The sequence below is a fragment of the Salvelinus fontinalis genome, unplaced genomic scaffold, assembly GCF_029448725.1.
Source record: "Salvelinus fontinalis isolate EN_2023a unplaced genomic scaffold, ASM2944872v1 scaffold_1764, whole genome shotgun sequence".
Classification (NCBI taxonomy): domain Eukaryota; kingdom Metazoa; phylum Chordata; class Actinopteri; order Salmoniformes; family Salmonidae; genus Salvelinus; species Salvelinus fontinalis.
Window position 1 is genome coordinate 1 of NW_026601973.1, and position 25457 is coordinate 25457.

The 25457-nt window shown below is 44.5% G+C and overlaps 2 protein-coding genes across 2 annotated transcripts; both read right to left on the bottom strand.

Annotated features, from left to right (window-relative positions):
* Window positions 1-9: 9 nt before the first annotated feature.
* Window positions 10-5982, bottom strand: LOC129849937 (uncharacterized). Its single transcript, XM_055916608.1, has 2 exons — window positions 5546-5982; window positions 10-4826 (listed from the first exon to the last, which is right to left on the bottom strand). The coding sequence occupies exon 2, from the start codon at window positions 3147-3149 to the stop codon at window positions 2055-2057; it is 1095 nt and encodes a 364-aa protein (XP_055772583.1). The 5' UTR covers window positions 3150-4826; window positions 5546-5982; the 3' UTR covers window positions 10-2054.
* Window positions 5983-6290: 308 nt separating this feature from the next.
* LOC129849938 (ubiquitin-associated domain-containing protein 2-like) lies at window positions 6291-11062 on the bottom strand. The gene is made up of 4 exons (XM_055916609.1): window positions 10647-11062; window positions 10260-10508; window positions 7493-7738; window positions 6291-7389 (listed from the first exon to the last, which is right to left on the bottom strand). Exons 1-4 carry the CDS (start codon window positions 10671-10673, stop codon window positions 7276-7278), a joined length of 636 nt encoding a protein of 211 aa, XP_055772584.1. The 5' UTR covers window positions 10674-11062; the 3' UTR covers window positions 6291-7275.
* Between the last annotated feature and the right edge of the window lie 14395 nt (window positions 11063-25457).

Below are 25457 nucleotides of genomic sequence, written 5' to 3' on the forward strand. Positions count from 1 at the left end.
GTCCTGAGAGTTCCCATAACAACAAGATGAACATGCCCTGAGAGTTCCCATAACAACAAGATGAACATGCCCTGAGAGTTCCCATAACAACAAGACAGCCCACAACAAGATGAACATGTCCTGAGAGTTCCCATAACAACAAGATGAACATGCCCTGAGAGTTCCCATAACAACAAGATGAACATGTCCTGAGAGTTCCCATAACAACAAGATGAACATGCCCTGAGAGTTCCCATAACAACAAGATGAACATGTCCTGAGAGTTCCCATAACAACAAGATGAACATGCCCTGAGAGTTCCCATAACAACAAGACAGCCCACAACAAGATGAACATGCCCTGAGAGTTCCCATAACAACAAGATGAACATGCCCTGAGAGTTCCCATAACAACAAGATGAACATGTCCTGAGAGTTCCCATAACAACAAGATGAACATGCCCTGAGAGTTCCCATAACAACAAGATGAACATGCCCTGAGAGTTCCCATAACAACAAGATGAACATGTCCTGAGAGTTCCCATAACAACAAGATGAACATGCCCTGAGAGTTCCCATAACAACAAGACAGCCCACAACAAGATGAACATGCCCTGAGAGTTCCCATAACAACAAGATGAACATGCCCTGAGAGTTCCCATAACAACAAGATGAACATGTCCTGAGAGTTCCCATAACAACAAGATGAACATGCCCTGAGAGTTCCCATAACAACAAGATGAACATGCCCTGAGAGTTCCCATAACAACAAGATGAACATGCCCTGAGTTCCCATAACACCAAGCCAGCCCACAACAAGATGAACATGTCCTGAGAGTTCCCATAACAACAAGCCAGCCCACAACAAGATGAACATGCCGTGAGAGTTCCCATAACAACAAGACAGCCCACAACAAGATGAACATGTCCTGAGAGTTCCCATAACAACAAGATGAACATGTCCTGAGAGTTCCCATAACAACAAGATGAACATGCCCTGAGAGTTCCCATAACAACAAGATGAACATGCCCTGAGAGTTCCCATAACACCAAGCCAGCCCACAACAAGATGAACATGCCCTGAGAGTTCCCATAACAACAAGCCAGCCCACAACAAGATGAACATGCCCTGAGAGTTCCCATAACAACAAGACAGCCCACAACAAGATGAACATGCCCTGAGAGTTCCCATAACAACAAGATGAACATGTCCTGAGAGTTCCCATAACAACAAGATGAACATGCCCTGAGAGTTCCCATAACAACAAGATGAACATGCCCTGAGAGTTCCCATAACAACAAGACAGCCCACAACAAGATGAACATGTCCTGAGAGTTCCCATAACAACAAGATGAACATGCCCTGAGAGTTCCCATAACAACAAGATGAACATGTCCTGAGAGTTCCCATAACAACAAGATGAACATGTCCTGAGAGTTCCCATAACAACAAGATGAACATGCCCTGAGAGTTCCCATAACAACAAGACAGCCCACAACAAGATGAACATGCCCTGAGAGTTCCCATAACAACAAGATGAACATGCCCTGAGAGTTCCCATAACAACAAGATGAACATGTCCTGAGAGTTCCCATAACAACAAGATGAACATGCCCTGAGAGTTCCCATAACAACAAGATGAACATGCCCTGAGAGTTCCCATAACAACAAGATGAACATGCCCTGAGAGTTCCCATAACAACAAGACAGCCCACAACAAGATGAACATGTCCTGAGAGTTCCCATAACAACAAGATGAACATGCCCTGAGAGTTCCAACAAGATGAACATGCCCTGAGAGTTCCCATAACAACAAGATGAACATGTCCTGAGAGTTCCCATAACAATAAGATGAACATGTCCTGAGAGTTCCCATAACAACAAGCCAGCCCACAACAAGATGAACATGCCCTGAGAGTTCCCATAACAACAAGACAGCCCACAACAAGATGAACATGCCCTGAGAGTTCCCATAACAACAAGATGAACATGTCCTTAGAGTTCCCATAACAACAAGATGAACATGCCCTGAGAGTTCCCATAACAACAAGATGAACATGTCCTGAGAGTTCCCATTACAACAAGATGAACATGTCCTGAGAGTTCCCATAACAACAAGATGAACATGCCCTGAGAGTTCCCATAACAACAAGACAGCCCACAACAAGATGAACATGTCCTGAGAGTTCCCATAACAACAAGATGAACATGCCCTGAGAGTTCCCATAACAACAAGATGAACATGCCCTGAGAGTTCCCATAACAACAAGATGAACATGCCCTGAGAGTTCCCATAACAACAAGATGAACATGCCCTGAGAGTTCCCATAACAACAAGATGAACATGCCCTGAGAGTTCCCATAACAACAAGATGAACATGCCCTGAGAGTTCCCATAACAACAAGATGAACATGCCCTGAGAGTTCCCATAACAACAAGATGAACATGCCCTGAGAGTTCCCATAACAACAAGATGAACATGCCCTGAGAGTTCCCATAACAACAAGATGAACATGCCCTGAGAGTTCCCATAACACCAAGCCAGCCCATAACAATATGAACATGCCCTGAGAGTTCCCATAACAACAAGACATCCCATAACAAGATGAACATGCCCTGAGAGTTCCCATAACAACAAGCCAGCCCGTAACAAGATGAACATGCCCTGAGAGTTCCCATAACACCAAGCCAGCCCGTAACAAGATGAACATGCCCTGAGAGTTCCCATAACACCAAGCCAGCCCATAACAAGATGAACATGTCCTGAGAGTTCCCATAACAACAAGACATCCCATAACAAGATGAACATGTCCTGAGAGTTCCCATAACAACAAGACATCCCATAACAAGATGAACATGTCCTGAGAGTTCCCATAACAACAAGACAGCCCACAACAAGATGAACATGTCCTGAGAGTTCCCATAACAACAAGACATCCCATAACAAGATGAACATGTCCTGAGAGTTCCCATAACAACAAGACAGCCCACAACAAGATGAACATGTCCTGAGAGTTCCCATAACAACAAGACAGCCCATAACAAGATGAACATGCCCTGAGAGTTCCCATAACAACAAGACAGCCCATAACAAGATGAACATGCCCTGAGAGTTCCCATAACAACAAGACATCCCATAACAAGATGAACATGTCCTGAGAGTTCCCATAACAACAAGACAGAAATGTTAACACATCATATGATTTCTACTTCAGTTCACAAACTGTAGCATATCGTCTTCCTTTTTAAACCATCTGCTGCTGTTACTTTTTCTCTGACACCCAGAATTCTATTTCAACTCTCAGTCACACAGCAAACTAACATAAAGGCCACATTTTTCACGCACACTTAACACCACTTCAATTACAGTCCCCTGACCCTCTCCACAACCCCTCAGTGGAACAGGGACATTAGTGTCCTCTAACGGCGTGACAGAACAGCTCCTGTGGCTGAGCATGTTGAGGCCTCTAGTATCACATTTAACTCAGGTTAATAATAAATAAAGTCATTCAGATGTCACATAATAACCCTAAGTAGCTGTCGTTATCAATGTATCCCATCTTTGATTTAATGCCGTTGGAGTTTTCAGATCCAGAGTAAGGACTGAAACTGGGTTTAAGTGGCCTGTTTCTTTGACTTAAGCCAATATCTATATCTTCTATTGACTACTTCTCTAAAACATGATTCAGCTAATCTTAAACATTAGGCAGCCATTTTGTTGAAGCAAAACTACTGTAACAGAACAGTGCTTGACTTGGACTGATATGAGTGCCGGTACTGTTTGTATTTAGGTGCAGGAGCTCCACCATACTGTTGAGCTAATATTCTAGAAGAGGTGCAGGAACTCAAGCAGTAAATAAAAGTTGAGGTGCCGGTACTCAGCGCCGGTGAGTTCCTGTCCAAGTCAAGCACTGCAATAGAGTATTATTAACATCGTCTATGGACCTCAGAATTCCAGTCACAGTTGGATATCGCTGGTGCTGCTATAGTGACAGAGCGGGAGAAAGAATCAGAGCGTGAGAGACAGGTGAGAAAGAGTAGGAGAGGATGGTGAGTGAGAGGAGAAAGTCAGAGAGGATCGTGTGTGACAGAGGGGAGAAAGAGTAGGAGAGGATGGTGAGTGAGAGGAGAAAGTCAGAGAGGATCGTGTGTGACAGAGGGGAGAAAGAGTAGGAGAGGATGGTGAGTGAGAGGAGAAAGTCAGAGAGGATCGTGTGTGACAGAGGGGAGAAAGAGTAGGAGAGGATGGTGAGTGAGAGGAGAAAGTCAGAGAGGATCGTGTGTGACAGAGGGGAGAAAGAGTAGGAGAGGATGGTAAGTGAGAGGAGAAAGTCAGAGAGGATCGTGTGTGACAGAGGGGAGAAAGAGTAGGAGAGGATGGTAAGTGAGAGGAGAAAGTCAGAGAGGATCGTGTGTGACAGAGAGGAGAAAGAGTCAGAGAGGATGGTGACAGAGAGATGCTCTAGTTTATCAGACAGTATTAGTGCGCCTAGACATACCTAGCTGACTTCACCATGTTCCTAACACATGTCTTTATCCCAAATGTCACTCTAGTCCTTACACAATGCACTACTTTTGACCAGGGCCCATAGGTCGCTGGTCAAAAAGTAGTGCACTGTATAGGGAGTCATTTGGAATGCACCCTATATCTCCCCGTACACTAAGTGTGCATCTACACAATAAGAACACTGTCCAAAAGCACCGAACCCACAGCCTTCCGCAGCAAGACTGAGGAATGTAGAAGACCCATAAGACATTGTTGTTCCTGATGTACTTACGCAGTGTATTCATAGGGCAAGACAGACTCCACAGAATCCAGTCTGTTCACAAATATCTCAATGGTCGACTGAAAAACAATCAAAAGCACAGTTATTTTCTCAAAATGGTAGACGACAAAAATCGGCAACAACATCTAGAATACAGCACACCTTACAGCTGTTTTTTCTCCAAATGCACAATTAGGCCAATGACTAGAGATCTGAAATGGGAGGGAGGAGGAGGGCTACATCACTTTACAGGATTTCTTTATGTCCTGTTCCGCAGTGGAATTGATTCTTGTCAGTTCTTATTCAGGCAATGCCTTCCTCAAACAACAACTGTCATGCAGTTGACAGCTCTCTTTTAGATTAGGATACTACGGAATTTGGGACATAACTAAACATTTGAATGACAAGTAACTTCTGGTCAAAAGTATGGATTAACTAATTAGCTATCTACAACACAAGTTAAGCAGTTGTCTCACAAGTAGTAGTCCAACTAGCTCGTAAGGGGTGCTAATTAGTTATCTAGCGACCAATATGCAATACAGATAGCTACTGTGACTAGTTGGCCAACAACACTGGTTCTAACTAGCTACATTTAGATTATACTAACGTTACCTAGTTATTCATCATTATGACGGTTACCATTGAAGCTATAGTTTCAGAATGCTAACATTAGCAGCTAGCTAGCAAGTTAACTGGTAGCTAGCTTTACTTGCCAGCTGATAATTAGAAGGAAGATAGCATGAAACCGTCGGCGCTACAAGCTTATCACAAGGCCCGGTGCATTTTTATATCTAACTACCTTACAGTCCGGTACTTCATTCTCTTTCCCAGCTTGTCCTGGTTCACAAAAACTAACAGGGGCCAGACCTGGAAGATAGAAACTTGTAGCGCTGTGTAACAGAAGGAAGACCACCAAAACAGAGCCTCTCGCTCTGTGCAGGGAAAACATTTTCCTCTTCTCTCGACGAACCTAGCAGGCTAAACGTTTCTTGGGGTAACGTTAATATCTGTCTACACAGGGGGTGACAGGTTAGCTGGCATTTGAATTCACTAGATAGGACAGTTGACATAAGGTAGCTAACGTTAACTAGCTGGTATCTGTCTGCCTTCGTAGCTACCTAACCTAGATACTTTTCCTGCAGCGAGCAGACACGTCATCTGCGTCTACATGGATGTTTTCTTCAGTGGAGGATTATGGGACTCTGGCGGTAAAGTTGGCTAGGCTGTTGTTGAAAGAATTGCACTTTGTGTTAAATATAAGACATTTTCCGACAAAATTGAGAATAAAAACGGGTTTATTGTCATGATTTCTAATTCTGCTGAGAATTCTGCTGAGAATCAAACAGCAAAATTCAGAGCACCTTACAATTTAGGCTCTTGTAGAAAGTGCCTATTCCAACAACGACCTGGAGATGGCAGTGTAAAACTAATTTTTCTCTCAAAACAGGAACTATTATTCGCCATGTCAGTGCAGTCATCCCAAAGCACAATAAAATGTTACACGAGTAATGCTGTGAAGTAAAGCACAAAATCAGAAAAGCGTCTAAAGGTGAGAGGTAGGTTTATTCATCAGGCCATTATACTGCTGTAACGCTGTATGGACAGCACTGTTACCACAGCAGAGCGCATTGCATATATTTCAGTGGTTGTAAGCAGTTTGTTAAATTGTTAATCATTTGTAATCTGTAGCATAATAACACCACACACAGGCATAGGTTAACCAAACAACAAGCACACCTCCGTTTATACAGTCAGTCACATAAAACAAAACAAAGTAAATAAAAAGTATATAAATAAGTGTTAAATCCTCAATGATTTTGTGAAAAACTAGTGAAACAGTTTTCATAATTAATATCTTGTCACCATGATTTTATTCCATAGTGTAGTTAACCAGAATGTAGCCACTGAGCAGCCATACACTAAGTATTACATGTGCAGACGTTTTTCATTGAGTATACAAGATTGACAGTTTTCATAATTTAGTATATTCTCCTCATTTCAAACCCCTGAGTGTGAGTGTTAAATAAGTGTCCATGGACAAATGACACAAAAGAAAACCTTTAGGGACTGGTGAATGTGTGTGTGTTTTCTGGGCGAAGGTGTGTGTGAGGTGGAGGTAGCCGTAATGAACCATGGTAATGGTAGAGAAGACACTAGATGCAACAAGCCCTGAGAATAGCAGCCTTCTGATCCTCCATCTTCTGTCCCTCAGCAGCAAGGTGACAGGACAGAGTATCCAAACTATCTGGAACAGCCCTCTTCACCCACTACCAGGAAGCACTGTGGACAGCCCTCTTCACCCTTCAGGAAGTGGACAGCAGCAGCATTACTGTCCTCCTCTCTCCTTTCCTCCTAGTAATTGTGTAGTCTGTGTGGAGTTATTCTCTGTGTAGTCCTCTGGAGTTCCAGAGCAGCCCGGTCACCCTGGCCTCAAACCCCAGGACCCTGCTCACTGGATCAGACCCAGACTTCATTCTGTTCCCTCTGTTGTTTTTCCTCTCTCAGGTTCTACATCTTTCAAACTCCTCTCTACCCTAAATGCTGCAGCAGAAAGTTGGTTGCCACGTTGATGTCGTTGTTGGACTCTCTGAGGGCATCCTGAGCATCTATTCTGGAGAAGCCCATCTCCATCAATCTGGCAACCTAGGGAAACAGAAATAAACACACACAAACATCAGAGAAATGCTAACACGAAACTGGTAAAGAAACGCAATTCCGTGTTCGCACTCACGCACAGTGTGCTCACCTGTTCTTCAGCTACAGGAGTGTTGACCAAGGGAGGAGCTGTGGGCTCCAGCAGTGGTGGAGCTGTGGGGTGGAGCTGCTGTGGAGAGGGGTGTGGCTGCAGTGGTGGAGCTGTGGGGTGTGGCTGCAACGGTGGAGAGGGGTGTGGCTGCAGCAGTGGAGAGGGGTGTGGTTGTGGCTCTGGGGGAAGGTTCTGTCCTCTGCGTCTCAGCGATGGGAAAAATCTGTTCCAGTTCATTAGGCCATTCTGGGAAGGACAGAGAGGGACAATCATGGTAAGTACAAGACAACTGGGAACTCTGGGAAAATAAAAAAAGATCTCAGACTGGGGAAAATCACAACTTCAAAGAAGTTGTAGCTCTAGGATGATGCCCGAGTTTCCAACTTGTAATTCTGAGATGAAGGTTCCACAATTAATGGCACCCTTAAAGATTATTGTGACATTTACCAAAATTCAACCAGGAATTAAATTCCACTTATTTAAGTTTACCTAAGTTTTAAAGAACTATATTGAGCCATACACCACTTCCTGTTTCACTAGGGTATAAAAATGAGGTAACACGCATGCAATATCCCGCTGAATCCAACACCATGAAGAAAACAAAAGAACTGGCAGTTCAAAAGAGACAGATGGTCGCAGACCTTCATATATCACTGAGCACTGTCAGGGCAATTATTTTAAAAATCTAAAGATATGGAACAGTTAAACCTCACGGGTAGAGGATGCAAATGCATTTTTCCCCCCAGGATAGGTAGGAGGATGGTGAGAGAAGCAACAAAATCCCTAATAATCACTGTCAAAGAATTGCAAGCCTTGGTGGCGTCTTGGGGTCACCAGGTTTCAAAAAGCACAATCAGACGCCACCTTCACAGGCTCTTTGGAAGGGTTGCCAGAAGAAAGCCCTTTCTGACCCCAAGACACAGACGCAAGCTCTTGGAGTTTGCCAAACGTCATTCAAATGATGACTGGAAGAGAGTACTCTGGTCAGATGAGGCCAAAATTGAACGTTTTGGTCAGATACAGCATCGGCATGTTTGGCGTGGAAACAGAGATGCATACAAGGAGAGGCACCTCATACTCACGGTGAAATATGGTGGTGGGTCAGTGAGGTTTTGGGTCTGTTTTAATCCCAGAGGTCCAGGGGCACTGGTTAAGATTGATGGCATAATGAATTCCACCAAGTATCTGACAATCTGGTTGCCTCTGCCAGAAGGCTGGGACCTGGCCGTATGTGGACTTTCCAACAAGACAATGACCCAAAACACACCTCAAGATCCACACAGAAATGGTTCTGTGACAACAAAATCAATGTTCTGCCATGGCCATCTCAGTCGCCGGATCTCAATCCAATCGAAAACCTGTGGGCTGAGTGGAAGAGGGCAGTTGATAAGCGCAAACCCAAGAATGTGAAGGATCTTGAAAGGATCTGCATAGAGGAATGGTTCAAAATCCCTCCAAATGTGTTCCTTAACCTTGTCAAACATGACAGGAAAAGACTTCATGCTGTTATCCTTGCCAGAGGTGGTTGCACTAAGTACTAAATGAGTGCCAATAATTATGAAACCATGATTTTGGTGAAATTTATTTTGTATTAAATAATTGTATGATTTTGGTTGGTTAATTGAAACATTTAATTAAGTCCAGTATTTCTCACATGTTGGTATTTTCAGTTTCTCTCTATAATTATATTGTTTGTATATTGTTTATGCATTGCCAGTCATAGAATGCAAGAATGACATCTTCACCAACATTTAGAAATGACAGCTAAATGTAGGCTTATTTAATGAAGCCTAAAATATCATTATTATTAAGTGTTAGTTTTTTGTGGAGACCTTTGCCCGTCACCTTTAAACAATTTACAGCTCTGATTTCCTCCCCGTCATAACAGCCGTAGGGGGTTAAATAGCATTGAATCAATTGAAAATGGAGAGAATCTGAGCTTTGCAACAATGCCAGAATTACTGCTGTCCTCCTAATATTAAATAAATAGCATTACATAGTATTACCAATTATTTTAAAAAGGCAAATGGAAAAATATAGCTTCGGATGTGATCAAAGCAAAAATGGCCAATATAAACATTATTGTTTCTATACAGAATAAAGGTCATGTCCACTTTAGAAGAGCCCTGGCTGCACATCAGTTCAAAAGACAGTGACCGCCGGGAGCTGTGTGTTGGAAAGACTATGAACTCAAGTAGCCGATGCATGTGAAGGACATTCATTCTGCCAATGAGAGGATTGCATTAAATATTCTGCAAAGGCATGCATGCTTCTGATTGGCCAAAACAGATCAGAAGGAGGGTCATGTCAAATGGAATGTCCATTAGTCTGTGTGTGTGTGTCTAGTACTGTGTGTGTGTGTGTGTGTGTGTGTGTGTAGTACTGTGTGTGTGTGTAGTACTGTGTGTGTGTGTGTGTGTAGTAGTTCTGTGTGTGGTACTGTGTGTGTAGTAGTACTGTGTGTGTGTGTCTGTTTGTGTGTGTGTGTGTAGTAGTACTGTGCGTGTAGTAGTACTGTGTGTGTAGTAGTACTGTGTGTGTAGTAGTACTGTGTGTGTGTGTGTGTTTGTGTGTGTGTGTGTGTGTGTGTAGTAGTAATGTGTGTGTGTGTGTGTGTAGTAGTAGTACTGTGTGTGTGTGTGTGTGTGTGTGTAGTAGTACTGTGTACTGTGTGTGTGTGTGTGTGTGTGTGTGTGTGTGTGTGTAGTAGTACTGTGTACTGTGTGTGTACTAGTACTGTGTACTGTGTGTGTGTGTGTGTCCACACCTGTGGCGGTCTGTGGTTCCTCCTCGCCTGCTGGAACTGGACCAGCAGCATCTGTTGATCATGGAGATCCATCCTCTGCTGTCTCTGGATGTCCAGCGTAGCCCCCATACCCAGGGGGGTTTCATTAGGGGGCGGGGGCCCGGAGAACAGGGGCTGCAGGACAAAGGCCCCGACACGGGACAGCCACCGGGGTACGAAGAGAAGCCGCTGCACCCTCAGAGCATTTCCGTGGTACAGCTTCCCAGAGACCTGAGGGGAACACGCCACGTGGTTCAGACTTGTGGCGTTGCGTGTGGATTTAGAATTTCTGAAGAAGTGACTGGGGTTGAGATTACGGTTGGGTAATACTGGTTGCTATGCAACAGGGTCAGTGTGGTGTGAACTCACCAGTCCACTGAGAGCAACGAGCCACATGAACGGACTGGAGGTCAAGAGCTGAAACACAGAGACATATTAACCACTGGACCATACTGACCCCCACCATGCTGAACACTATGTAACTCTACATATTAACCACTGACCCCCACCATGCTGAACACTATGTAACTCTACATATTAACCACTGACCCCCACCATGCTGAACACTATGTAACTCTACATATTAACCACTGACCCCCCCCCACCATGCTGAACACTATGTAACTCTACATATTAACCACTGACCCCCACCATGCTGAACACTATGTAACTCTACATATTAACCACTGACCCCCACCATGCTGAACACTATGTAACTCTACATATTAACCACTGACCCCCCCACCATGCTGAACACTATGTAACTCTACATATTAACCACTGACCCCCCCACCATGCTGAACACTATGTAACTCTAAATATTAACCACTGACCCCCCCACCATGCTGAACACTATGTAACTCTACATATTAACCACTGACCCCCCCACCATGCTGAATACTATGTAACTCTACATATTAACCACTGACCCCCCCACCATGCTGAACGCTATGTAACTCTACATATTAACCACTGACCCCCATCATGCTGAACAGTATGTAACTCTACATATTAACCACTGACCCCCACCATGCTGAACACTATGTAACTCTACATATTAACCACTGACCCCCCCACCATGCTGAGCACTATGTAACTCTACATATTAACCACTGACCCCCACCCGGCTGAACACTATGTAAATCTACATATTAACCACTGACCCCCACCATGCTGAACACTATGTAACTCTACATATTAACCACTGACCCCCACCATGCTGAACACTATGTAACTCTACATATTAACCACTGACCCCCCCCTCCCACCATGCTGAACACTATGTAACTCTACATATTAACCACTGACCCCCACCATGCTGAACACTATGTAACTCTACATATTAACCACTGACCCCTCCACCATGCTGAACACTATGTAACTCTACATATTAACCACTGACCCCCACCATGCTGAACACTATGTAACTCTACATATTAACCACTGACCCCCACCATGCTGAACACTATGTAACTCTACATATTAACCACTGACCCCCCCACCATGCTGAACACTATGTAACTCTACATATTAACCACTGACCCCCACCATGCTGAACACTATGTAACTCTACATATTAACCACTGACCCCCACCATGCTGAACACTATGTAACTCTACATATTAACCACTGACCCCCACCATGCTGAACACTATGTAACTCTACATATTAACCACTGACCCCCCCACCATGCTGAACACTATGTAACTCTACATATTAACCACTGACCCCCCCACCATGCTGAGCACTATGTAACTCTACATATTAACCACTGACCCCCACCCTGCTGAACACTATGTAACTCTACATATTAACCACTGACCCCCCCACCATGCTGAACACTATGTAACTCTACATATTAACCACTGACCCCCCCACCATGCTGAACACTATGTAACTCTAAATATTAACCACTGACCCCCCCACCATGCTGAACACTATGTAACTCTACATATTAACCACTGACCCCCCCACCATGCTGAATACTATGTAACTCTACATATTAACCACTGACCCCCCCACCATGCTGAACGCTATGTAACTCTACATATTAACCACTGACCCCCATCATGCTGAACAGTATGTAACTCTACATATTAACCACTGACCCCCACCATGCTGAACACTATGTAACTCTACATATTAACCACTGACCCCCCCACCATGCTGAGCACTATGTAACTCTACATATTAACCACTGACCCCCACCCGGCTGAACACTATGTAAATCTACATATTAACCACTGACCCCCACCATGCTGAACACTATGTAACTCTACATATTAACCACTGACCCCCACCATGCTGAACACTATGTAACTCTACATATTAACCACTGACCCCCCCCTCCCACCATGCTGAACACTATGTAACTCTACATATTAACCACTGACCCCCACCATGCTGAACACTATGTAACTCTACATATTAACCACTGACCCCTCCACCATGCTGAACACTATGTAACTCTACATATTAACCACTGACCCCCACCATGCTGAACACTATGTAACTCTACATATTAACCACTGACCCCCACCATGCTGAACACTATGTAACTCTACATATTAACCACTGACCCCCCCACCATGCTGAACACTATGTAACTCTACATATTAACCACTGACCTCCACCATGCTGAACACTATGTAACTCTACATATTAACCACTGACCCCCACCATGCTGAACACTATGTAACTCTACATATTAACCACTGACCCCCACCATGCTGAACACTATGTAACTCTACATATTAACCACTGACCCCCCCACCATGCTGAACACTATGTAACTCTACATATTAACCACTGACCCCCCCACCATGCTGAGCACTATGTAACTCTACATATTAACCACTGACCCCCACCCTGCTGAACACTATGTAACTCTACATATTAACCACTGACCCCCCACCATGCTGAACACTATGTAACTCTACATATTAACCACTGACCCCCACCATGCTGAACACTATGTAACTCTACATATTAACCACTGACCCCCCCCACCATGCTGAACACTATGTAACTCTACATATTAACCACTGACCCCCCCCCCCCCCACCATGCTGAACACTATGTAACTCTACATATTAACCACTGACCCCCACCATGCTGAACACTATGTAACTCTACATATTAACCACTGACCCCCCCACCATGCTGAACACTATGTAACGCTACATATTAACCACTGACCCCCACCATGCTGAACACTATGTAACTCTACATATTAACCACTGACCCCCACCATGCTGAACACTATGTAACTCTACATATTAACCACTGACCCCCACCATGCTGAACACTATGTAACTCTACATATTAACCACTGACCCCCCCACCATGCTGAACACTATGTAACTCTACATATTAACCACTGACCCCCCCACCATGCTGAGCACTATGTAACTCTACATATTAACCACTGACCCCCACCCTGCTGAACACTATGTAACTCTACATATTAACCACTGACCCCCACCATGCTGAACACTATGTAACTCTACATATTAACCACTGACCCCCCACCATGCTGAACACTATGTAACTCTACATATTAACCACTGACCCCCCCACCATGCTGAACACTATGTAACTCTACATATTAACCACTGACCCCCACCATGCTGAACACTATGTAACTCTACATATTAACCACTGACCCCCCCCCCCACCATGCTGAACACTATGTAACTCTACATATTAACCACTGACCCCCACCATGCTGAACACTATGTAACTCTACATATTAACCACTGACCCCCCCACCATGCTGAACACTATGTAACTCTACATATTAACCACTGACCCCCACCATGCTGAACACTATGTAACTCTACATATTAACCACTGACCCCCACCATGCTGAACACTATGTAACTCTACATATTAACCACTGACCCCCACCATGCTGAACACTATGTAACTCTACATATTAACCACTGACCCCCCCACCATGCTGAACACTATGTAACTCTACATATTAACCACTGACCCCCACCATGCTGAACACTATGTAACTCTACATATTAACCACTGACCCCCACCATGCTGAACACTATGTAACTCTACATATTAACCACTGACCCTCCCACCATGCTGAACACTATGTAACTCTACATATTAACCACTGACCCCCCCACCATGCTGAACACTATGTAACTCTACATATTAACCACTGACCCCCATCATGCTGAACACTATGTAACTCTACATATTAACCACTGACCCCCCACCATGCTGAACACTATGTAACTCTACATATTAACCACTGACCCCCCCACCATGCTGAACACTATGTAACTCTACATATTAACCACTGACCCCCACCATGCTGAACACTATGTAACTCTACATATTAACCACTGACCCCCACCATGCTGAACACTATGTAACTCTACATATTAACCACTGACCCCCCCCCCCCCACCATGCTGAACACTATGTAACTCTACATATTAACCACTGACCCCCACCATGCTGAACACTATGTAACTCTACATATTAACCACTGACCCCCCCACCATGCTGAACACTATGTAACTCTACATATTAACCACTGACCCCCACCATGCTGAACACTATGTAACTCTACATATTAACCACTGACCCCCACCATGCTGAACACTATGTAACTCTACATATTAACCACTGACCCCCACCATGCTGAACACTATGTAACTCTACATATTAACCACTGACCCCCCCACCATGCTGAACACTATGTAACTCTACATATTAACCACTGACCCCCCCCACCATGCTGAGCACTATGTAACTCTACATATTAACCACTGACCCCCACCCTGCTGAACACTATGTAACTCTACATATTAACCACTGACCCCCACCATGCTGAACACTATGTAACTCTACATATTAACCACTGACCCCCACCATGCTGAACACTATGTAACTCTACATATTAACCACTGACCCCCCCCACCATGCTGAACACTATGTAACTCTACATATTAACCACTGACCCCCACCATGCTGAACACTATGTAACTCTACATATTAACCACTGACCCCCCCCCCCACCATGCTGAACACTATGTAACTCTACATATTAACCACTGACCCCCACCATGCTGAACACTATGTAACTCTACATATTAACCACTGACCCCCCACCATGCTGAACACTATGTAACTCTACATATTAACCACTGACCCCCACCATGCTGAACACTATGTAACTCTACATATTAACCACTGACCCCCACCATGCTGAACACTATGTAACTCTACATATTAACCACTGACCCCCACCATGCTGAACACTATGTAACTCTACATATTAACCACTGACCCCCCCACCATGCTGAACACTATGTAACTCTACATATTAACCACTGACCCCCCACCATGCTGAACACTATGTAACTCTACATATTAACCACTGACCCCCACCATGCTGAACACTATGTAACTCTACATATTAACCACTGACCCTCCCACCATGCTGAACACTATGTAACTCTACATATTAACCACTGACCCCCCCACCATGCTGAACACTATGTAACTCTACATATTAACCACTGACCCCCACCATGCTGAACACTATGTAACTCTACATATTAACCACTGATCCCCACCATGCTGAACACTATGTAACTCTACATATTAACCACTGACCCTCCCACCATGCTGAACACTATGTAACTCTACATATTAACCACTGACCCCCCCACCATGCTGAACACTATGTAACTCTACATATTAACCACTGACCCCCACCATGCTGAACACTATGTAACTCTACATATTAACCACTGACCCCCACCATGCTGAACACTATGTAACTCTACATATTAACCACTGACCCCCACCATGCTGAACACTATGTAACTCTACATATTAACCACTGACCCCCCCCCCACCATGCTGAACACTATGTAACTCTACATATTAACCACTGACCCCCCCACCATGCTGAACACTATGTAACTCTACATATTAACCACTGACCCCCCCACCATGCTGAACACTATGTAACTCTACATATTAACCACTGACCCCCCCACCATGCTGAACACTATGTAACTCTACATATTAACCACTGACCCCCACCATGCTGAACACTATGTAACTCTACATATTAACCACTGACCCCCACCATGCTGAACACTATGTAACTCTACATATTAACCACTGACCCCCCCCCCCCACCATGCTGAACACTATGTAACTCTACATATTAACCACTGACCCCCCCCACCATGCTGAACACTATGTAACTCTACATATTAACCACTGACCCCCACCATGCTGAACACTATGTAACTCTACATATTAACCACTGACCCCCATCATGCTGAACACTATGTAACTCTACATATTAACCACCGACCCCCACCATGCTGAACACTATGTAACTCTACATATTAACCACTGACCCCCACCATGCTGAACACTATGTAACTCTACATATTAACCACTGACCCCCACCATGCTGAACACTATGTAACTCTACATATTAACCACTGACCCCCCCACCATGCTGAACACTATGTAACTCTACATATTAACCACTGACCCCCCACCATGCTGAACCCTATGTTACTCTACATATTAACCACTGACCCCCCACCATGCTGAACACTATGTAACTCTACATATTAACCACTGACCCCCACCATGCTGAACACTATGTAACTCTACATATTAACCACTGACCCCCCACCATGCTGAACACTATGTAACTCTACATATTAACCACTGACCCCCACCATGCTGAACCACTGACCCCCCACCATGCTGAACACTATGTAACTCTACATATTAACCACTGACCCCCCCACCATGCTGAACACTATGTAACTCTACATATTAACCACTGACCCCCCACCATGCTGAACACTATGTAACTCTACATATTAACCACTGACCCCCACCATGCTGAACACTATGTAACTCTACATATTAACCACTGACCCCCACCATGCTGAACCACTGACCCCCCACCATGCTGAACACTATGTAACTCTACATATTAACCACTGACCCCCCCACCATGCTGAACACTATGTAACTCTACATATTAACCACTGACCCCCCCACCATGCTGAACACTATGTAACTCTACATATTAACCACTGACCCCCACCATGCTGAACACTATGTAACTCTACATATTAACCACTGACCCCCCACCATGCTGAACACTATGTAACTCTACATATTAACCACTGACCCCCCCCACCATGCTGAACACTATGTAACTCTACATATTAACCACTGACCCCCCACCATGCTGAACACTATGTAACTCTACATATTAACCACTGACCCCCCACCATGCTGAACACTATGTAACTCTACATATTAACCACTGACCCCCACCATGCTGAACACTATGTAACTCTACATATTAACCACTGACCCCCCCACCATGCTGAACACTATGTAACTCTACATATTAACCACTGACCCCCCCACCATGCTGAACACTATGTAACTCTACATATTAACCACTGACCCCCCCCACCATGCTGAACACTATGTAACTCTACATATTAACCACTGACCCCCCCACCATGCTGAACACTATGTAACTCTACATATTAACCACTGACCCCCCCACCATGCTGAACACTATGTAACTCTACATATTAACCACTGACCCCCCCACCATGCTGAACACTATGTAACTCTACATATTAACCACTGACCCCCACCATGCTGAACACTATGTAACTCTACATATTAACCACTGACCCCCCACCATGCTGAACACTATGTAACTCTACATATTAACCACTGACCCCCCACCATGCTGAACACTATGTAACTCTACATATTAACCACTGACCCCCCCACCATGCTGAACACTATGTAACTCTACATATTAACCACTGACCCCCCACCATGCTGAACACTATGTAACTCTACATATTAACCACTGACCCCCCCACCATGCTGAACACTATGTAACTCTACATATTAACCACTGACCCCCCACCATGCTGAACACTATGTAACTCTACATATTAACCACTGACCCCCCACCATGCTGAACACTATGTAACTCTACATATTAACCACTGACCCCCCCACCATGCTGAACACTATGTAACTCTACATATTAACCACTGACCCCCCACCATGCTGAACACTATGTAACTCTACATATTAACCACTGACCCCCCCACCATGCTGAACACTATGTAACTCTACATATTAACCACTGACCCCCCACCATGCTGAACACTATGTAACTCTACATATTAACCACTGACCCCCCCACCATGCTGAACACTATGTAACTCTACATATTAACCACTGACCCCCCACCATGCTGAACACTATGTAACTCTACATATTAACCACTGACCCCCCCACCATGCTGAACACTATGTAACTCTACATATTAACCACTGACCCCCCCACCATGCTGAACACTATGTAACTCTACATATTAACCACTGACCCCCCCACCATGCTGAACACTATGTAACTCTACATATTAACCACTGACCCCCCACCATGCTGAACACTATGTAACTCTACATATTAACCACTGACCCCCCCACCATGCTGAACACTATGTAACTCTACATATTAACCACTGACCCCCCCACCATGCTGAACACTATGTAACTCTACATATTAACCACTGACCCCCCACCATGCTGAACACTATGTAACTCTACATATTAACCACTGACCCCCCACCATGCTGAACACTATGTAACTCTACATATTAACCACTGACCCCCCACCATGCTGAACACTATGTAACTCTACATATTAACCACTGACCCCCCCACCATGCTGAACACTATGTAACTCTACATATTAACCACTGACCCCCCACCATGCTGAACACTATGTAACTCTACATATTAACCACTGACCCCCCACCATGCTGAACACTATGTAACTCTACATATTAACCACTGACCCCCCACCATGCTGAACACTATGTAACTCTACATATTAACCACTGACCCCCACCATGCTGAACACTATGTAACTCTACATATTAACCACTGACCCCCCACCATGCTGAACACTATGTAACTCTACATATTAACCACTGACCCCCCACCATGCTGAACACTATGTAACTCTACATATTAACCACTGACCCCCCACCATGCTGAACACTATGTAACTCTACATATTAACCACTGACCCCCCACCATGCTGAACACTATGTAACTCTACATATTAACCACTGACCCCCCACCATGCTGAACACTATGTAACTCTACATATTAACCACTGACCCCCCCACCATGCTGAACACTATGTAACTCTACATATTAACCACTGACCCCCCACCATGCTGAACACTATGTAACTCTACATATTAACCACTGACCCCCCACCATGCTGAACACTATGTAACTCTACATATTAACCACTGACCCCCCCACCATGCTGAACACTATGTAACTCTACATATTAACCACTGACCCCCCCACCATGCTGAACACTATGTAACTCTACATATTAACCACTGACCCCCCACCATGCTGAACACTATGTAACTCTACATATTAACCACTGACCCCCACCATGCTGAACACTATGTAACTCTACATATTAACCACTGACCCCCCCACCATGCTGAACACTATGTAACTCTACATATTAACCACTGACCCCCCACCATGCTGAACACTATGTAACTCTACATATTAACCACTGACCCCCCACCATGCTGAACACTATGTAACTCTACATATTAACCACTGACCCCCCCACCATGCTGAACACTATGTAACTCTACATATTAACCACTGACCCCCCACCATGCTGAACACTATGTAACTCTACATATTAACCACTGACCCCCACCATGCTGAACACTATGTAACTCTACATATTAACCACTGACCCCCCACCATGCTGAACACTATGTAACTCTACATATTAACCACTGACCCCCCCACCATGCTGAACACTATGTAACTCTACATATTAACCACTGACCCCCCACCATGCTGAACACTATGTAACTCTACATATTAACCACTGACCCCCCACCATGCTGAACACTATGTAACTCTACATATTAACCACTGACCCCCCACCATGCTGAACACTATGTAACTCTACATATTAACCACTGACCCCCCACCATGCTGAACACTATGTAACTCTACATATTAACCACTGACCCCCCACCATGCTGAACACTATGTAACTCTACATATTAACCACTGACCCCCCACCATGCTGAACACTATGTAACTCTACATATTAACCACTGACCCCCCACCATGCTGAACACTATGTAACTCTACATATTAACCACTGACCCCCCACCATGCTGAACACTATGTAACTCTACATATTAACCACTGACCCCCCCACCATGCTGAACACTATGTAACTCTACATATTAACCACTGACCCCCCACCATGCTGAACACTATGTAACTCTACATATTAACCACTGACCCCCCACCATGCTGAACACTATGTAACTCTACATATTAACCACTGACCCCCCACCATGCTGAACACTATGTAACTCTACATATTAACCACTGACCCCCCACCATGCTGAACACTATGTAACTCTACATATTAACCACTGACCCCCCCACCATGCTGAACACTATGTAACTCTACATATTAACCACTGACCCCCCACCATGCTGAACACTATGTAACTCTACATATTAACCACTGACCCCCCACCATGCTGAACACTATGTAACTCTACATATTAACCACTGACCCCCCCACCATGCTGAACACTATGTAACTCTACATATTAACCACTGACCCCCCACCATGCTGAACACTATGTAACTCTACATATTAACCACTGACCCCCACCATGCTGAACACTATGTAACTCTACATATTAACCACTGACCCCCCCACCATGCTGAACACTATGTAACTCTACATATTAACCACTGACCCCCCACCATGCTGAACACTATGTAACTCTACATATTAACCACTGACCCCCACCATGCTGAACACTATGTAACTCTACATATTAACCACTGACCCCCCCACCATGCTGAACACTATGTAACTCTACATATTAACCACTGACCCCCCCACCATGCTGAACACTATGTAACTCTACATATTAACCACTGACCCCCCACCATGCTGAACACTATGTAACTCTACATATTAACCACTGACCCCCCCACCATGCTGAACACTATGTAACTCTACATATTAACCACTGACCCCCCACCATGCTGAACACTATGTAACTCTACATATTAACCACTGACCCCCACCATGCTGAACACTATGTAACTCTACATATTAACCACTGACCCCCCCACCATGCTGAACACTATGTAACTCTACATATTAACCACTGACCCCCCCACCATGCTGAACACTATGTAACTCTACATATTAACCACTGACCCCCCACCATGCTGAACACTATGTAACTCTACATATTAACCACTGACCCCCACCATGCTGAACACTATGTAACTCTACATATTAACCACTGACCCCCCACCATGCTGAACACTATGTAACTCTACATATTAACCACTGACCCCCCACCATGCTGAACACTATGTAACTCTACATATTAACCACTGACCCCCCACCATGCTGAACACTATGTAACTCTACATATTAACCACTGACCCCCCACCATGCTGAACACTATGTAACTCTACATATTAACCACTGACCCCCCCACCATGCTGAACACTATGTAACTCTACATATTAACCACTGACCCCCCACCATGCTGAACACTATGTAACTCTACATATTAACCACTGACCCCCCACCATGCTGAACACTATGTAACTCTACATATTAACCACTGACCCCCCACCATGCTGAACACTATGTAACTCTACATATTAACCACTGACCCCCCACCATGCTGAACACTATGTAACTCTACATATTAACCACTGACCCCCCACCATGCTGAACACTATGTAACTCTACATATTAACCACTGACCCCCCACCATGCTGAACACTATGTAACTCTACATATTAACCACTGACCCCCCACCATGCTGAACACTATGTAACTCTACATATTAACCACTGACCCCCCACCATGCTGAACACTATGTAACTCTACATATTAACCACTGACCCCCCACCATGCTGAACACTATGTAACTCTACATATTAACCACTGACCCCCCCACCATGCTGAACACTATGTAACTCTACATATTAACCACTGACCCCCCACCATGCTGAACACTATGTAACTCTACATATTAACCACTGACCCCCCACCATGCTGAACACTATGTAACTCTACATATTAACCACTGACCCCCCACCATGCTGAACACTATGTAACTCTACATATTAACCACTGACCCCCCCACCATGCTGAACACTATGTAACTCTACATATTAACCACTGACCCCCCACCATGCTGAACACTATGTAACTCTACATATTAACCACTGACCCCCACCATGCTGAACACTATGTAACTCTACATATTAACCACTGACCCCCCCACCATGCTGAACACTATGTAACTCTACATATTAACCACTGACCCCCACCATGCTGAACACTATGTAACTCTACATATTAACCATGGACCCCCACCATGCTGAACACTATGTAACTCAACATATTAACCACTGACCCCCCCCACCATGCTGAACACTATGTAACTCTACATATTAACCACTGACCCCCCCACCATGCTGAACACTATGTAACTCTACATATTAACCACTGACCCCCCCACCATGCTGAACACTATGTAACTCTACATATTAACCACTGACCCCCACCATGCTGAACACTATGTAACTCTACATATTAACCACTGACCCCCCACCATGCTGAACACTATGTAACTCTACATATTAACCACTGACCCCCACCATGCTGAACACTATGTAACTCTACATATTAACCACTGACCCCCCACCATGCTGAACACTATGTAACTCTACATATTAACCACTGACCCCCCACCATGCTGAACACTATGTAACTCTACATATTAACCACTGACCCCCCCACCATGCTGAACACTATGTAACTCTACATATTAACCACTGACCCCCCACCATGCTGAACACTATGTAACTCTACATATTAACCACTGACCCCCCACCATGCTGAACACTATGTAACTCTACATATTAACCACTGACCCCCCACCATGCTGAACACTATGTAACTCTACATATTAACCACTGACCCCCCACCATGCTGAACACTATGTAACTCTACATATTAACCACTGACCCCCCACCATGCTGAACACTATGTAACTCTACATATTAACCACTGACCCCCCCACCATGCTGAACACTATGTAACTCTACATATTAACCACTGACCCCCCACCATGCTGAACACTATGTAACTCTACATATTAACCACTGACCCCCCACCATGCTGAACACTATGTAACTCTACATATTAACCACTGACCCCCCACCATGCTGAACACTATGTAACTCTACATATTAACCACTGACCCCCCACCATGCTGAACACTATGTAACTCTACATATTAACCACTGACCCCCCCACCATGCTGAACACTATGTAACTCTACATATTAACCACTGACCCCCCACCATGCTGAACACTATGTAACTCTACATATTAACCACTGACCCCCCACCATGCTGAACACTATGTAACTCTACATATTAACCACTGACCCCCCACCATGCTGAACACTATGTAACTCTACATATTAACCACTGACCCCCCCACCATGCTGAACACTATGTAACTCTACATATTAACCACTGACCCCCCACCATGCTGAACACTATGTAACTCTACATATTAACCACTGACCCCCACCATGCTGAACACTATGTAACTCTACATATTAACCACTGACCCCCCCACCATGCTGAACACTATGTAACTCTACATATTAACCACTGACCCCCCACCATGCTGAACACTATGTAACTCTACATATTAACCACTGACCCCCCACCATGCTGAACACTATGTAACTCTACATATTAACCACTGACCCCCCACCATGCTGAACACTATGTAACTCTACATATTAACCACTGACCCCCCACCATGCTGAACACTATGTAACTCTACATATTAACCACTGACCCCCCCACCATGCTGAACACTATGTAACTCTACATATTAACCACTGACCCCCCACCATGCTGAACACTATGTAACTCTACATATTAACCACTGACCCCCCACCATGCTGAACACTATGTAACTCTACATATTAACCACTGACCCCCCACCATGCTGAACACTATGTAACTCTACATATTAACCACTGACCCCCCACCATGCTGAACACTATGTAACTCTACATATTAACCACTGACCCCCCCACCATGCTGAACACTATGTAACTCTACATATTAACCACTGACCCCCCCACCATGCTGAACACTATGTAACTCTACATATTAACCACTGACCCCCCACCATGCTGAACACTATGTAACTCTACATATTAACCACTGACCCCCACCATGCTGAACACTATGTAACTCTACATATTAACCACTGACCCCCCCACCATGCTGAACACTATGTAACTCTACATATTAACCACTGACCCCCCCACCATGCTGAACACTATGTAACTCTACATATTAACCACTGACCCCCCACCATGCTGAACACTATGTAACTCTACATATTAACCACTGACCCCCACCATGCTGAACACTATGTAACTCTACATATTAACCACTGACCCCCACCATGCTGAACACTATGTAACTCTACATATTAACCACTGACCCCCCACCATGCTGAACACTATGTAACTCTACATATTAACCACTGACCCCCCACCATGCTGAACACTATGTAACTCTACATATTAACCACTGACCCCCCACCATGCTGAACACTATGTAACTCTACATATTAACCACTGACCCCCACCATGCTGAACACTATGTAACTCTACATATTAACCACTGACCCCCCACCATGCTGAACACTATGTAACTCTACATATTAACCACTGACCCCCCACCATGCTGAACACTATGTAACTCTACATATTAACCACTGACCCCCCACCATGCTGAACACTATGTAACTCTACATATTAACCACTGACCCCCACCATGCTGAACACTATGTAACTCTACATATTAACCACTGACCCCCCACCATGCTGAACACTATGTAACTCTACATATTAACCACTGACCCCCCACCATGCTGAACACTATGTAACTCTACATATTAACCACTGAC

Excerpts from the sequence above, each read along its gene's own strand:
- LOC129849938 (XM_055916609.1), bottom strand. The coding sequence starts at position 10,673 with ATGTGGCTCGTTGCTCTCAGTGGACTG. Across the intron at positions 7,739-10,259 it reads GGAACCACAGACCGCCACAG|AATGGCCTAATGAACTGGAA; the intron begins GTGTGGACACAC and ends TGTCCTTCCCAG. Across the intron at positions 7,390-7,492 it reads CTCCTGTAGCTGAAGAACAG|GTTGCCAGATTGATGGAGAT; the intron begins GTGAGCACACTG and ends CTGTTTCCCTAG.
- LOC129849937 (XM_055916608.1), bottom strand. The coding sequence starts at position 3,149 with ATGGGAACTCTCAGGACATGTTCATCTTGTTATGGGATGTCTTGTTGT.